This window comes from Diadema antillarum, unplaced genomic scaffold, assembly GCF_040938485.1.
Source record: "Diadema antillarum isolate AM-2024a unplaced genomic scaffold, OU_Dant_1.0 seq00000798_RagTag, whole genome shotgun sequence".
NCBI lineage: Eukaryota > Metazoa > Echinodermata > Echinoidea > Diadematoida > Diadematidae > Diadema > Diadema antillarum.
In genome coordinates, this window is record NW_027271682.1 from 1,945,034 (window position 1) to 1,963,261 (window position 18,228).

Below are 18,228 nucleotides of genomic sequence, written 5' to 3' on the forward strand. Positions count from 1 at the left end.
CTACCATCGTCGGAAGTTTATGGATCTTAGGTAATGTGTAAAATCTACTAGTTACCGGCTTACTTGGTACAAGTTGTTTCGCTTCTCTCTTATCGATGTGTTTCAGGTTGTTACAAAGAGTCTCAGCTTCCTTCGTGAACAAGCTCCTAGGCTTAATCAGCAGGCTTAATTGTCAGCAGGCTTAATCGTGATGTCAGCGTGACAACGCTGACATCACGATTAAGCCTGCTGACAAAGGGGGAGCCGTCACCATCCAAGATACAGCGGACTACATCACCGAGGCGGAAAGACAACTGTCCGACACTAGATTCTACAAGAAGCTTGACAGTGACCCTACGAGCTTGTTCACGAAGGAGGCTTAATCAGCAGGCTTAATTGTCAGCAGGCTTAATCGTGATGTCAGCGTGACAACGCTGACATCACGATTAAGCCTGCTGACAAAGGGGGAGCCGTCACCATCCAAGATACAGCGGACTACATCACCGAGGCGGAAAGACAACTGTCCGACACTAGATTCTACAAGAAGCTTGACAGTGACCCTACGAGCTTGTTCACGAAGGAAGCTGAGACTCTTTGTAATAACCTGAAACACATCGATAAGAGAGAAGCGAAACAACTTGTACCAAGTAAGCCGGTAACTAGTAGATTTTACACATTACCTAAGATCCATAAACTTCCGACGATGGTAGCAAATGCCACTGACAAAAATGCTGAAGATTTGGAAACTTCCGAAATTACTGAGTTATCGAGAGAACATAAGATCATTCCGCCTGGACGGCCAATTGTTTCCAGTGTAGGTTCACTTACTGAACCGATGTCAGCTTTCATTGACAAGTATCTACAAGGGGTCTTACATAACGTCGAGAGCTATGTAAAAGATACCAATGATTTTCTTAATAGACTCGACAACAGTCAGCTTCCTCCAAATTGCACTCTAGTCACTTTGGATGTCGTCAGTCTGTACACGAACATTCCTCACTCCGATGGGGTTAATGCATTGCGTAGATTTTTGACCAAACACGACCCTTCTTCTGACATGCCCATAGAAGACATTTGTCGTCTTGCCCAGTTCATCTTGAAACATAATTACTTCACATTTGATGATGAATGCTTTCTACAAACTCAGGGTACTGCCATGGGTACTAAATTTGCGCCAGCGTATGCCAGTATTTTTATGGCCGTACTCGAGGAAGAATTCCTCTCGAAAGAAACTCTAAAACCTAGCATGTTCGTCCGCTACATTGACGACATTTTTCTCATTTGGCCCCATTCTGACGAACAGCTGTCGGAGTTCCACTCCAAGCTCAACATGGTTCATCCCGACATCAAATTTACTATGGACAGCTCTAGGTCAGAAGTACACTTTCTTGATGTGACTATCCGCAAAGAAGGAGGGAAGCTGAACACGTCTGTTTACCACAAACCTACAGACAGACAGACGTATCTTAAGTACAACAGCTTCTATCCTAATCATATTAAGAGGTCAATTGTGTACAGTCAAATGCTCCGCTACAGACGAATCATTTCTGATCACAAGGAATTTCTGGATGCGTCTTTGAAGCTGGGGCAAAAATTCGTTGCAGCGGGGTACCCGTTAGACATTGTGCAAGCAGGTAGGGACCGCGCGATAGCAAAAAGACGCTCATCCTTACTACATCATGATAATCTGAAAACCAAAGACTCACACACACGCAAAGTCTTTGTAACAACATATCATCCCACATCACAACAGTTCATGAAGGAAGTGAGGAAAGAATGGCCTACTCTCAAACAAGTCCAATCGGTAGCTCCCGAGTTAACAGCACGTCCCTTACATGCACAACGACAGCCACGCAACCTGAAGAGTTTGCTTACACGATCTCGAGTCAACAGAACAATCAATCCTACTGGAAATCATAAATGTGGAAACAAACGATGTCAAATATGCGCTCACCTAATCACAGATACAGATATCACACTTGGCTCCGGCCACACCCTCCATCCGACGTCAGGGGACTGCAACAGCAAGAATGTAGTATACAGCCTTACATGCAAGCAATGTCCCCTGGCTGTCTACATCGGAGAAACAACAAATTTTAGACAACGTTTCAACAATCACAAAAGCACAATCATTAGAAGTCAAACACAACATCCAGTCGCACAACACTTCAACAAAACAAATCACACACTAACAGATCTGCAATGTTGCATTTTATACAAGGACATGGAAGCATTTGAAGAAAGACACGTGAAAGAACTAAAAACAATCATCCGCACACGAAGCTTCCAGGGACAGGGCATGAACATAGATCTATCATGGCTCACGAACTACACTTTTTACAAGTAGGTGCGCCGCTTATTGTTGTATGTTCTCCCGTTTACCCCGCTGCAATAGATCTTATCATTATATTGCTTGAGTGATATAATGCTGACGCTCCTTTTAACTATTTCTTGGAACCAGTTTTTTTTTCCACTCCGAGACGTATTGTGACGTATCTATTTAATCAAAAGAAGAAAAATATGATTTTTCACGTATTTCATATTCATGCTATAGTCTCAGATTATTTAAAGACTATCTACTCACCAGAATTTGGAAGTTAATGTATGTGTATGCTGAAGTTTGAAAGGAATGGTAAACTGCTTGCACATATTTTGCATAACCATCAGTGTGACGATTCAGTTTGATTTTAAAAAAATCGAATGTTTATATTGATCATGATAATTTCAGATTATGTAAAGATTATCTATACACTAGAATTAAAGTTAATTTATGTGTATGTTGAATTTTGAAAGAAATAATGCACTGCTTTTACATTACCACCGCAGCTGCGTATTCAGAGGAATTACTTCTGTATCAGTCGTGCCAAGTTTTTTCATGTATGCTTTATACTCATTGTAATTTCATTATGACGTAACATTGTACTGTTGCCAGGATGCGCGCTGGGTGTTAGGATGCCTAGCATGGATGCGTTAAAGCGCACATCCTTGGTAACACGGTTGCAATATATTGTTATGGCTTAATTTTGTTATTGTTCTCTCAGTATCAACACTTGAGAAAGGGCGGCGAGACGCCCGAAAATTTGTGTGAAGAAATAAACCGTTGGTGAATACAGCATGAACTTTGTTGCAGCTTTGTTACTTATCTATATATGATAATGATATATATATATACATATATATATATAAATATATATAAATATATATATATATATATAACGATGAAAGCGGTATTAGCGAGAAATGAAAAAAACACATCAACAGCAAACAAAAGCAAAATGGGGCAATTAAGTAAAAAATGAAAGGGTGAAATGTTTATCAGATTAATATGTTTCGTGAATTAAGCATTCATGAAATCAATATCAAGGGACTTGACATCGTTTGATACCCTTAAATATATTACAATAACCCCTGGTCCAATGACGACGAAATTATCTTTCATTAAGTATTCAAAACAGAGGCTTTTGCATTCGTGCGAGCTAACAACCTCTCGCAGTTTGACTAACTGTATACAGGGAAAACAAACCATAAAGAAGAGAAAAAGTATCATGTATATAAGGTCATGCATGCTGTGATTTTTCTTTCTTCGCATAATAGCAATCTATATTCCATGCTACTCCTCGAATAGCGTGGAATCTGAATTATTTAGTTTTCAACGAAGAAGTTATTTCTTCGTCTTTTCGTATAGGCTGGCACGGCTCAATGATTGTTTTCATACATGTTTCAGAGGCCAGATAATTGCATGGATACACTCGAAAAGGTCAACGTCACATCTTTGCACACATGTGCGATGTTTGCTTGTTTTAGAAATAATAAATCCAATATTTTAGGTGAGTGAGTTAGTCAAAGGTACATACTGAGGGACCTTTGCGTGCACTGGAATAAACTTTCATTAGCTGCGCTGCATGGTAGAAATATGAATCAGAGTTACTCATTAGTGGCGCTTGCAAGTATAGCTGCTCACTGGCGTGATCTGGCGTGTATGGTGAGTGGTGGTAGCTTTTGCACAGCGGGATTCCGATCGTCACGTTAATACACGCATCTAAAAGTATCTGTCACAAATATTCGTGATCTAATAAATGGAATGGACGGATACCATTAGTGCGGACTCTCCGTAACCCAATTTCTAAGTGGTGAAGCCAAGATTCTCGCTCAAAGGAAACTAAAAAATATAATAATTCCCTGTAACCCGATTTGCAAGTCACATGACGACGTCCTTCGCTTGACTAAAAACCGAGGAAGATCCTTCTGATATTCAAAATTCTCGATATCATAAAAAGGCAGAGAGAGGTTGTTAACACGATGTCTAGATAACAGAAAGAAAAAAGTGTTTCCACTTGGAGATATCCATATAAATGTGGAGGACCACACAGTAACGGTGATTGTGATTGATATGAAAAATGGGAGATGTATCATTTTCTTAAGAAAAATTTTGCAATGTTTGAACCAAAGCTTTCTCACAGAAGCCGACCGTCAAAAAAAAAAAAGAGGTGCAGTTTAAAATAGAAACAGAATCAACGGCATAGTGTTAAAATGATACCAAATGTATATCAAATCTTCGTCATCATTGTTGTTGCTTCTGTCAAAATTGCTGCCAGTGCCACAGATAGTAAGAAAATTATAAGTATGAGCCATGATAACCGTACTTTGACTGGCAACTGACAACAGTCCATCACTTCAGGGAAAGGCGTGGCCTCCTCCTCGATGTCAGAATTTATTGATTTTAAGAAGAAGGCCATGGCAACATTTTTTTTTTCTTGGCTGATGAATATACAGATAAGTAGGAAGTGCAGAATTAACGTACCGAGCACCAAAAACGATGGAGAAATAAGAAAAGCTGTGATCACCCATAAACGAAGAGAACATGATTCAGGAATGACGAAGAGAAAGCGAGGTACCATGATATAGGCACTATATCTGTGGATGTCACCTTTATACAAAGAGAGAGTTTGTTTCTCCTTAATGTTTCAGATACAGTGTCATCTATATAATCTTTACACACACACATATCGCACACATAAGAAAGAGAGATGAAAGAGCGAGAGAGGGAGGGAGGGAGAACGCTTTCGTCAGATTTTGTCGGATTCTATCGAGACCGATCGTTACAAAACGTTTTCAGGCCATTGTATGCTTGAGGGCCATGATAAGAAATTGCGATCGGATTTCGTTCTTCTTCGAGTCGCCAACGACAAACGCCCCTTCCCCTCACAGGTTTTCGCAGGCGCTGTCAATTAGCTAGAGCAGACACACATACAAAGAAATGAGTAAAATGAAAGGAGCCAAGTATCATATACACGCGTCACGTCTGTTCGTCTTGAGCTTTAGATCGCAAGTGGCATCACAAACGCTGCAAGCACTTGACCTTAACGGGTTGCGTACCAAGAGGAATTCCAGTCTGATTTCACGCTTAAAGGTTCAGACCTACCAATTGCCTACGTGATGATGAAGCATGCAGTCTTACCAAGGAGGTACTATAAATAGGAATGCATAGGGTGTCACCACTTTGCCAGCCCCCCCCCCCCACTTTTTTTTTTTACCTCGGAAATGCATGGCACTAGAAATAGAACGAAACCTTGAAGTATGAGCGCGCCAAGGTCTTGAAGAAACCCGGAAGTGGCATCACAAGTTGCGCTGAAAACCTTTAAGCAAAATCTAAAAGTTATTTTTTTTTACATCCTATATTTAATTACTTGCCGTGATTATTTGATAAATCTGTGCTTATTCGCAATGATGCCTCGCTCGGATGACTACATTTCCTTGATCAATATTGCAACTTTATATAGCATTGAAACCTTGAGTTTTATGAAACCTTGAGTTTTATCATGAACATTATAAACTATTCTGTACATTCCGTACATTTTTATTATAATTTCGACATATTGAATTTCGCATGTGTTTCATCATTTTCGTAATTTGCATGTTGTACTAAACGCTTATATTATTACTTTGGAACCGAAACCTTACAAGCATTGCTTTTTGCTATAGTAGGTTCCTCCTATTACACATCATTATAATATGTGTCCTTGTACATTTGTGAAATCATGTCTAAAATTGACTGCTGTGTTAAACATATTTCACTTCGAAATCAAATGTAATATGAAACCTGAATATGAAATGTGGAATATGGAACATGAAAAAAAAAATGTGTACTCACTAAAGATGAAATAATGAAGTTTCAAACGTCACAAGAGTCAGTTCGGGGAGTCTGTGAAACGACGTGAAACGAGTTTAGTTTTGTGCTTAAATCGACAAATTGAATCACTAAATAAAGCATAATTGAAATTTCATGTCATATTAATAGCATATCTTTGTATGTCTTGCTTTATCTTTAAAGTGTGCTTTGTAATACTCAACAACGAATAACGACTAAGTCGTATAACGTTCACATATGCTGTTCCATGATGATAGCAATATCTGATGTCATTTCTTTCAATAACCTGAACGACATTTTGCGATTTTAAGACAATAAAATACAGCCATTCCCCCTTAAAGTTATGCTTACTTTATAAAGAGTTTAAAAACAAAGGTATCAGAAATGTATTTGGGGATCAACCAATTGAAAATAAGACAACAACAGCACGTGAATGATTATAATACTAAAAAACAAAATTTTAACAATGTTATTTCACAGCCCCCCTGATCCCACATAACTCTTGTGTCTTTTGAAATGTGACCATTCTTATTTTTAATGTGTGCCAACTCATGCATAAATTTACAGATCATTCTCATTTTTACATAAAAAGAGTCAGTCAATGAGTGTAGAAACACCCCTGCAATTAAACATCTTTCTTTAAAAAATAGCACTATTTTTCTTTTCATATTGGACAGTTCTTATTTGTTGTATGAGCAAATCTTATGGTACTTGTGCAGGTATATATGTATATAAATTATATATATATATATATATATATATATATATATATATATATATATATATATATATATATACATATACGCATACATTCTGGGGTTTTATAATGATTATCATAGGATTATCTTACAAAACCTTGAAATAAAATCCATGTATGTGTATATATATAATATAGGCATACATTCTGGGGTATTATGATGATTATCATAGGACTATCTTATAAAAGCTTGAAATAAAATCCATGTACCTCTCCACCGCTCGCGATAATGCGAAATCGGCCAGTTTGTGGACGATTCGTATTCGTCGAACGATGTAGAATCATGACGCTCATCAGGATCTGTGTGATTCTCTACACTGTATAAGAGGTGAATAATAATAATATGCCACGTTGTGTTATCACACTCGCGCCACAAAGCGCGAAGAAATACGAACCATGGCACAGATTTTAATTTCACTCCACGTTAATATCAAGAGTCAAAGTTTAGGGCTTCTTGACTGCGATCGACGTAACGGAGCCAAACCTTATCTGCACCCACTTTCCAGGCTCATTCATTTCCCTCTGTACTTTGGAGAAGATAAGATAGATACGTGCAGGCAGGAATAATGTGAGTGAAATGGGTAAAGCCCCTTCGCACACATCGGTACATCCGTTTCGCTGCGAGTCGTGTTTGGTAATACAACTCGACACGACGCCTTAACCTGGTAATGAAATAGGCATTGCTGGGAGATAAGCCCCGTTCAGAGGATCAAGACGCTCGACCTACGTACCATAAGAGCGTCTAATTTGGATGGAAGAGATTTCCAAATTGGGTTTGAAGAGGATGGCCTCTTACTGGGCGATAGAAATCAGGCAGTGACGCGTAAATTCCCGAAAAATGAGATGTCTTGTTCCAAAGATAAATGCGATCTCCATGCGTTGTTCAGGGTAACGCCCGCAGGAGGACTCGCACGAAATCCCGAACGTCATTTTTTTTTTCCGTCAAGCTAAGGATGAACTCGCTCAACGATTCCCTATTTTTCTCGCAAGTGGAATATTAGTACAAAGTCTATGACAACACCATTCTATGGACCTGCGGATGACAAGATATTTTGGAAACAACGTTTGAAGCTTGATTAAATCATGCTTTAGTTTTACCTACCAATGATACTATGATAGATGCAAATCCATATAAACCTCGTTATATTTTGGCGTTGAATAACGAAATGCTAAGTCAGCCAACTTTCCATAATATCTCAAAGATGTCGGATTTTCACACCCGTACATAAATATATGACGTTAAACAATAACGGAGGCCAGGACAAAGATAGTAATTACGGCGGGATGAGGCATCGCCAATGTTGGTTTTACTGATATTCTTTGATTGGTGACGTATAGGGGAAACGAAAGTTCAATAAAAGTTGGTTTACATTTTATTACATATACATTACAAAAACCTACATAAGCCTTTCTGGAAACTGTGTGGCACTGACAATGCTCAGAGGCAGCCTTGTTTGTTTGTTTGTTTGTTTGTTTGTTTGTTTGTTTGTTTGTTTGTTTGTTTGTTTATGTGTTCATTTCCATCTGAGAAGATGGCTTGATAGCTCATATTCAGCTATGCTAAGCTCGTCTTCCATGGGGTCCAGTTGGATGTGGGGTGGGACCACTTCACCGGGTTAAACACCCTGCTCTTTGTGATGAATGAATGAAGCGGAATCTTTTACGTGCATGAGTTGTGACTCTCTCATACACGGGACCTCCATTTTATGTCCTATCCGAGGGACAGAGTGTTTTGCCTCTTGCTATAGAGGGGACGGTATGATTACAAACAACATTGCTCAGTCCAGACTAAGGTTCGAACCCGGCTCCTCAGGCACTGTTAGGATCGTGAGGCAGAAGAGCTACCGACTGAGCCAACTCACCGCCTTGAAGAACAATCGCACTTTTTACACTACTAAAATCAAACACATGAATCAATTAAACAAGTGGATAAAAAAGTCCTTTTATCTTCACTAACCTTTGTCATTACCGACCTTTTCAGTTTATTTACTGACTTTTTCATTTTAAGTCACAGGGAACACACATGCACTCCCAAACACTCGACGGCCCGAAGAATTTTAAGATCATCTTACCACTGGGGCATCCCTCATTCGTCCAGTTACACACGTTTGCAATGGAGGAGAGCTGGGCAAAATAGACAGAAAAGAAAAAGGAAAAATATTACAAACACATCTGAAACGGTGTCGGACTACATCATGTCTATTGTGCTAACGATCTTACAAATTGTGTGTGAACTTAGGAAAATGGATACGTTCAGCCTGAAAGAGAGATGTCTTCCCTTCGGCAATATGATATTACCACTTGTGAAATAGAAGTCCGTCTCCCGCAGGATATGTGCATAGGATGCCAACAAATTGATTGATATAGAGTTGCCAAGACATTTGGACAAACATGTAATGCCAGGATAGTTTTCTTGTCAATAGATCACTCTGACACTTCTGCTCTTATAAAGGTTAGCATACAGTGAGAGAGAGAGAGAGAGAGAGAGAGAGAGAGAGATTCAGAAAGGGAGACACTCTTTCATGGATACGAATTCATGAAAAGAGAGCTCTACAATAGTAAATGTTGAAGACAATTATAAATCAAACTAACAAACAAACAAACAAAATGCTTAAAAGGATGAAATAGTGATGAAATCAATTCTAAAGTAGTCGCTGCTGCCGTTTATTATGGGCCTCCTGTTGGTGTTATCAAAGTTTTAAACGTTACTTTTCAACACTATATACATTTTCCAAATTCGTGACTGTGCCAGCAAAACCAATTATTATATCATAATCATCATTATCATGGGCCTTATGTAAGTGTTGATCGATTTGATATAAATATGCATGTATGTATGAGTGTGTGTGCATGCGTGTGTGTATGTGTGTTTTTGTACGTTCATTCGTGTTTCATCAGTCGTATTTGAATATGGTAGATTTAAGGTTTACCGCAGGAACTGTTTACAGCAATGCCTCACATTTCACTTTAAAATACATGATATAATTATGAACTACATGTGAGAACCCACGTTGCGCACTAACTCGCTCAAGAAATTTTAGACATAATGCAACTGCAAATATTAAAGAGGAACTTACACCAAAACCATGAATTCAGTGTATTTCAAGATATTGGAAGGATAAATTTAAATTCAAATCTAAATTGATTGCTTGGAAAATTATTTCATTAAGGCTGGCGTCATGCGGTCCCGAAATAGGAACATAATACGGATATCGAATATTCAATTTCGCGCGGAGTTGGTTCTGAACCTGGTTAATAGCTGATCAATTATACCCAGAGCAAGTACGGCTTTTTACTGTAGCAGCCCGAGAAATTCTACCAGCAGTTATACCAAGGAGGTGCTAGCTCATTGGTGATGCCCTCACGAATAAGACAATGTTTATACGATCAGAGCCGAACTGGAACATTTCCTTTATCATGTGTCCATGTATGCTCAACTTCGGAACAGTAAGACGCCGCCTGCGTTTAACTCATTCATAGCAGCACATAGGCTGAATTGCGGACCTTTTTTTTTGGCAAAAACCAGTTTGAGCACATAGAAATGTGTATGAAGCTCAATAAAAGATAAATACAATGAAAAGATCTTTAAAAGTTCATCTTAGATATTGCGCAATAATACATGTAGTGAGCCTTTACTGAAGGGGCGTTTTAGGGGAAAAATAGACAATCCGTTTAAGATGCATGACTTTGTATAATGCTTTGGTTAGGGTTTATCAAGGTTTTTATCGATACAGAATATAAGGTAATGTCCAGTGGTTTCATAAAAATGCTTACCCAGTTGCGCTTTCATTTCAAAATTTCAAATAATCATACCGGGTGAGGTGTACGCGATGTGACGTATAAGGATCACAGTGGTTGACAAACTGGTTGATTGACGAAGTTCTCTCGAGCGACATGTCCATGTACCAGGCACTGCATTTATTGATTCATGTTTGTATATAATTGCGCCACGGAATCATCTGGAGGTCTCCTTTTTAATCAACAAGCTATAGCTTCTGAATAGTTTTCTTGCAGCATTCATTTTTTTTACTGTATAATAGCGGCTTATCGGAGTATCCAAATGAAATATCACAAATTCACAACTTACGAACAGCTTGTAAACGAACCTGGAGCTTCATTGATTTTATTTTATTTTGTCGAAATCGATATTTTAACAGAGGAAGATAAAATTGTACACTTTTTGCTACGAAGATTATAATAATAACTGTGATTTATTAAGCGTATGATGATTGATCATTCTTCATTTTCTTTCTACCTTTTTGCGGTCTAGAGTGAGAGGGAGAAAAAAAAATGTGTATCTTCGAAAGACCTGACATTCGCTAGCAATATCGACCTAATTTTTGTGACGTCAAAATGTTGAACACGCTCTCTGCCACCTAACTGCGCTGTCACACACACATACATACATACACACACACACACACACACACACATACACACACACACACATCACACACACGCACATCGTGTTTATATATAATATGTATATATATACATATATATATATATATATATATATATGATTATAATATGTATAATTTATATACATGTTTACTAAAGGTAATATCAGACAGACACATAGAGAGCGGGAGGGGTAACGTATATACCGCAGGCTAATTAAATAGCACAAGCTTTGCATCTACTAGTATCAAATTTAGGTACGAAGAAACATCTTTGATTTCCATACTGTGATTGAGTATACACAATTTAGGCCTGAAGCATCATTTTTTTTTTCTGCCAGCCCCAAAACCAGATATAAGTGCGTGAATTCAGCATCTACTAGGTAAACACACACACACTCACACACACAAACACACACACACAAACACACACACACACACATACACACATACACACACACACACACACACACACACACACACACACACAAGCAAGCACACCTGTGATATAAAACGTAGTAAGCCCAAAGCAAAATGTCTGAATAAGAGGCCTGTTTCATAAAAAAACGAAGTGTTGCAATTCATAGTTTCCCTCTGGGGAAAGACAAGCGTTTTCTGGCGGAAATTGTTTGACAGTGACAGATTGTTTATGAATAGTACACATCAGATTGTTCCCTGCGTCGGAAGTGGCCATGTAAGATTCATGGCTTCTACAGCGTTGATTAAGGTAAAAAGACACGACTCAAAGGGATTCGAGTTTACACCTTAATTTCTGGTGATCCGAAGCTGCCTGCCCGCTTGTTGCGTTGTTCGATGGCAATAAAGAAAAGCACCAACAAACACTGTCCGAAGTTCCGTAGACTCTCCTGGTGGACTTGTTGGCAAAGGTGCTTGATTACTGGTACAGTGTATTTCCTAATGCTTTACAGCAGCTGCATCATCTACTCTGTAATCCGAATGCTGGCGCCTCTGTCTCAGTGGAGAGCCTAATACAGTGCATTTCCCTTCAGATTGTTAGCAAGCGGGTCTTATGCCTGTGCATACTATATATGCGTACAAAAGTTGACGATCTCAGTACGCTCCTTTGACAGTATAAGAACTCTATGCAACGTATCCCTGTGATCATAATAGGTATATATGCACTGTAAAATAGTGTATAAACATAATCATGAGTAAATTTATGCACGATGATAGGAGTTACATAAGTTCTCAATCATCGTACGTTTCTCAAAGTACAATAGAATAAGGTCTCCTTGCAGCTACTCAATACTGAGACACAGCGCGAGTTTTCCCCGCTCCTCTTGCATAATGAGTATCTGTACCTCCAGAGACAGGAGAAGAAATTCATTTTCCCCACACAGATTATCTTTGATTTAACCTCGATTCGACTATTTTTACCAAACCTGATCATTATAGATGTGTTAAATCGGGGTCATATCCCACGAGGCCGACACTCACGATTTCTACGGCCCACGAGCACAACATTAAAAAAGGCAGGCAAACAAACAAACAAATCCTTGAGTCACACAGCCCACGAGTCATACAGTCTATGAGTCATGCAGCCCATGAGCTCAACACTAGGCAAATAAGGTCCACGAGTCAAAGGAGGTGCTACCTCCCTGATGAGTCCGACACTGGGTAAACAATTAAGGCCCACGAGTCCAACACTAGATAAGAAAGGCCAAGGAGACCGACAATGCTTATATTTAGCCCAGCGATGTAATGTCGGTCTGGCTCGTGTCAGACTCGTGGGCCTTTTTTTTTTCGTTGAGTGTCGGACTCATTGGCCTTGTTTGCCTACTGTCGGACTCTCGGGCCTTACTTGCGTTGTGTCGAGCTCGTGTAGGCTGTTTGACCGCGACGGTGAGCTGTATGCCTTCTTCTTCTTCTTCTTCTTCCTGTTCAGTACAGTCCACCTTTGGTGTATTGTCGTACTGTTGGCAGGCATGGTGTGGAGGTGTTTATGTACAGTGCAGGTTAAAATGACTACATTTTCTAGAGTGCAGCTAAAAACATCCCATTCCCTTCTAGCGGAGTTGAATATCCTGCACCACTTGCTTAAACTGAGCTAAAGTGGTGCAGTTGAAGGTATCCTGGGGCAGAGCATTCCATAGTCTGGTTGTGTCTGGGAAGAATGTCCTTTGGTAGCTAACAGTTCGTGCATATGGAATAAAGAGCTTGTGAGAGTGTCCGCGGAGTGAAGTTGATGAAGAAGGGTGTATGATATCTGGGGGTATGTCAATGAGTGAGTACTTGATGCGGTACAGCATTACTACCTTGAATTGAGCCCTGCGCTCTTGAAGTGTAGGCCAATGTAACTGGTGGAGCATGGCTGCAACACTGCTTGTTCGTCTGTAGTCATTGCAGATGAAGCGAGCATAGCGACGTTGCACCATCTCGAGCTTGTGTATATTGTCTTGAGTGAACGGGTCCCAAACGGTGCATGCATATTCCATTATGGGGCGTACCAGTGCTTTGTAGCACAACTCCTTTGTGTTTCTTGGACATGACCTGATATTGCGTTGTAAGAAGGCGCTGGTTGAGTTTGCTTTCTTTGTTATGACATTGATGTGATGGTTCCAGTTCAAGTTATGAGTGAGATGGACACCAAGATACTTTGCAGTATCAGCTTGATCGAGGATCTGACCATGGATGTTATAGGACTTGATTATCGGACGTCTCTTTTTGGTTACATGAAGAGTTTGGCATTTCTTGGGGTTGAATTGCATGAGCCAGTCTTCCTCCCATTGCTGTAATGAGTCAAGATCCTGTTGTAACTTGACTGTGTCTGCCTCAGACTTGATGTTACGGTACAACATGCAGTCATCTGCAAATAAGCGTACAGTGGTATCTGGAGATATGCATTCTGGTAGGTCATTGACATATAGAAGAAATAGCAAGGGACCAAGGACACTACCTTGTGGAACGCCTGAAGTTACATGGCCTGTGGTTGATGAAACTCCTTCCAGGGTGACTTGTTGGGTGCGATTGCGGAGGAAGGCAGAGATCCAGTCATGGGTTTTATCCTGAATGCCATAGAAGTGCAGTTTGTACAGAAGTCTTGAGTGTGGGACCACATCAAACGCCTTGGAGAAATCCAGCAGTAATACATCATGTTGCTGTTTGTCATCAATCCCTTTAGCAAGATCTTGAATAGCCAAGATGAGTTGTGACTCACAGGAGCGTTTTTTTCGGAAGCCATGTTGTGCGTTTGATAAGATGTTTTTCTCTTCAAGGTGATTCATTATGCTACTGCTGACAATGTGTTCCAACACTTTGCATGAGATGGAGGTCAGAGAGATCGGCCGATAGTTCTCAGCCTTGTTCCTTTCTCCTTTTTTAAAGACAGGAGCTACATTTGCTTTCCTCCAGTCCTCTGGGATTTCACCTTGGTTCAGTGATGCTTGGAAGAAGATTGTGAAGATGGGAGTCAGCTCCAAAGCAAGCTCTTTCAGCAGTCTAGCTGGTAGTCCATCTGGTCCTGTGGCTTTGTGAGTCTGTAGACCAGAGAGGAGCTTAAGGACACCAGCTGCTGAGATAGTGATATTTTCCATGGCAGTATGAGGGCTGATGCCTTTGTCCTTGATGTTGTGTAGGTTTTCATTCTTATTGAACACTGAAATGAACTGGTCATTCAGGATCTCAGCTTTGGTATGTCCATCTGTGTATGTTATCCCTTCAGGAGATTTTAAAGGAGCTACTCCAGTACGTTCGCAACGTTTGCTATTGATGAAGCTCCAGAATCGCTTTGGATTACTTTTGGATTCTGGACTTACAATGTCAGTAAGGTAGTTGTTGTATGCTTCCTTACAGGCAATCCTGGTTTGTTTCTTTAAGTTCAGGTATTCCAGAAAGTCCTTCTGCTTTTGGGATTTTCTTGCACGTACGAAGCTGCGTTTCTTCCTTCTGGTGAGCCGCTTCACAGAAGTGGTGATCCAGGGTTGGTTAAATCTGGTGGATGTCATCTTGGATGGGACATGTTTGTCAAGAAGCTGTAGAAGGAACTGTTTAATCTCGGACCACATCTCTGGAACAGGACTGGTTACAGAAAAATTCTCAATGAAGTTCTTCTGAAAGACGACGCAGTCATTTTTCATGTTGCGGAGATCAGCATTTTTCCAGAGGTGTAATTTTCTCTTGACAGGTTTCCTTCTCTTTGGAGAGACATCAGAGTCTACAACAACAATGTCATGATCACTGATTCCTGGGTGGGCAGTACATCTATTCACAAGTGATGGTCTGTTTGAGAGGAACAGATCAAGAGTCGTCTTGTGTCTGGTTGGGAAAGTGACCATCTGCTGAAGACCGCAGTTGCCAATCATTTCAAGGAAGCGATTGCTGATAGCATGAGTATATTGGTTTCCCTCTACTGCTTGGGTGTCCCATTTGATGTCAGGGAGATTCAAGTCACCTCCGAGCCAAAAAACAGCATTCTTATGCTTGTTGCAAAGGTTTTCAATTTCATTGCAGAGATCGTCAGTGTACTGAAGAGAGCTTGATGGAGGTCGATACAGTGCTCCAACTATGAGGGTCTTGTTTCCTCTGAGAGGTAGCTCAGTGAATAAAGCTTCACACTCCGATCTGCTTGGTATGTGCTCACAAGTGTATCTCTTGTTAATGGCTATAAGTACACCTCCGTAACCATCAGCACGATCCTTGCGGAAGACGTCATATGTACTGGGAAATATTTCGGAGGTATGAATGCTGTCGTTGAGCCATGTTTCTGTTCCGATGATGATTCCTGGTGCTGTTGAATCTATCAAATTTGCAATTTCCTCTTTCTTATTTTTGACACTTTGGAAATTCACTGTAACTATTTTTACACTGGTTGAGAGATTAGTCTTCTTCACAGCACGCCTTTGTGGAAGAGGTGAAGAACTGGCTCTAGGAGGGCCAGGGCTGCCAGGTTCATTTAAGTTGTCTTCAGAGATGCTGCGTAAACTTTCAAAACTGTTCCACGTATTTGTAATGTGTGAGTCAAAGAGGCTTGTTGAAAACTGGGGCATACCACATGCTACACATTGCCAGGAAACACTGGAGTTAGCAAGGGCTTCGTAAATGGGAGTAGCCATGTGCATACAGTCTACATGGTACCACTGCTGGCAACAATCACAGGCAACCCCTCGTTGTTTCCAAGTGACGGCTCGTTCACATATCTGACATGGATATTTTGCCTTGGGGCCAGGATTGAGTTCTACATCTGAAGAAAGAGCCAGTACAAGAAGGCTAAGGTACAGCAGAGCATGATCTTTACCATGCGCACCTTGGGATGACAAGCATATCTCAGATCGTTGCTTCAGCAGATGACTGAACACATTTCCTTTAACATCATGAAGAAAAGAGTTCACTTGTTTTGAACAGTAACTCTGCTGATACTCCATGCTGGGGTTTTGAATATTTTTCCATGAGGAACTGTACATGTACCCGTTTGCATGTTTGCACTGGTATTGCTGACATGTAAGGACGAAGTTCAGACATGTTGATAGCATCAATAACAAGCAACATCTGTCGATGAAGGCCATCATTATTGCAGCCACGTAACATACACTTGATGGAGGGAGGTAGTCGGTGAGGTATTCAAGAAAGGATCATGGAATCACCTGATAAAAGATGACACTACTAAACTGTAACTACAGGTATATGTAAGTCATGTCTATGGGGCTCAAACTTGCTTGCCAGAGTAGAGCTGACATGTGGTTGTCAAGGCTGGTTTGTCAGAGGAAAAATAAAAAGCACCAAAATTCACAAGAATTGTCTAAACAGACAAGTAAAAAGTCGGTACTGACAATAAGCCAGGCTTCCATGTATTGCCTGGGCTGTTCCACTAATAACACGCTTCATCAGTAATGAGACAGAGAGGTAAGTTGTAGCTTACAGTTTCATGATGAGTGCTGAGGAGTTTCCCGCCATTTTCATCTGCTTGGAAAAAGATGACACACACATGGTATCCTACACATGGGACTGAACTTCCTTGTTGGTTGGTGAAGTTGCAGTAGACATGAAGAAAATCCCCTCTCTGTTGCTCCTTGCACTGAGAGATCACTCCAAAAACTCATTAAAAATATCTGCAAGGTGAATATGCAATGCCTGATGCCTTGTCGGACTCGTGACGTGCACCCGTTACAGCGACGCTCCTCTGTGCAGATAATGTTTGTATAGAGCAAAAGCAGATACGGAAGGCTGCAAGATGTCATAAAAAAGTTATATTGATGACAATAGAAGCTAACAGTGATGTCCGAATAGATGCTATTTTACCACCAAATGTCAGTGTAATTGGCCTCTTCCCCCTCCTTCTTGGATAGATGTCATAAAACACATTGTGTATATTCAATAGCAGATATTATGGATATTGATGTAACAGCTTTGATGTAGCTCACAATGAGAGTGCGACGTTGGTTTCAGTTGAGCCATGATAGGAACGACACTTAGTTGTACGCGGTTCTTGAATACTTATTTTATTTGTGGGTTGTTAAGTCTAAAAGGAACGACAAAATGTTTTAACTATGATCCAGTTTGAATGTTAGATCTGGTCTGTATTAACAAAATGCGTTAGATCAGAAAGCCGAGAAAGGAAAGTCAGTTACTAGTAGTGGACCATGGCAGACCAGATGGTATGCAGGAGAAGGCCTCTCTCAGCATATCTGAATTATGTATGGTATGTTGATATTGGTCCCAAAACCTGCCCATCATATTCACAGTCACAAACCCACGTATCATAACTTCCACGTCGTCATGGCAACGCGTAGAGATCATGTTCAGTGCCCTTCATGCATGACTGCTACGAGTGAGTGGACTTCACTCCTCGCTTCCGAGGCTCCGGAGGGCTGCGGGGGAAAATTGAGTCGGGACCTCTATTTCTATTGACCCTGTACGTGTCCCGCAGCAGTTCTAGCTCCCGAATGTTAAACCTGGCTGTATGCAGCTTCAGCAAAATGTCTTGTTTT

The 18,228-nt window shown here is 40.4% G+C and overlaps 1 protein-coding gene across 1 annotated transcript in view; it reads right to left on the bottom strand.

The window, feature by feature from the left end:
* LOC139739392 (uncharacterized) overlaps positions 1-18,228 on the bottom strand; it is a 54,998-nt gene that overhangs the window by 21,122 nt on the left and 15,648 nt on the right. The window contains exon 2 of the mRNA XM_071650012.1: positions 8,957-9,008. Coding sequence (XP_071506113.1) covers positions 8,957-9,008 — 52 coding nt within the window. The remainder of the gene's footprint in view (positions 1-8,956; positions 9,009-18,228) is intronic.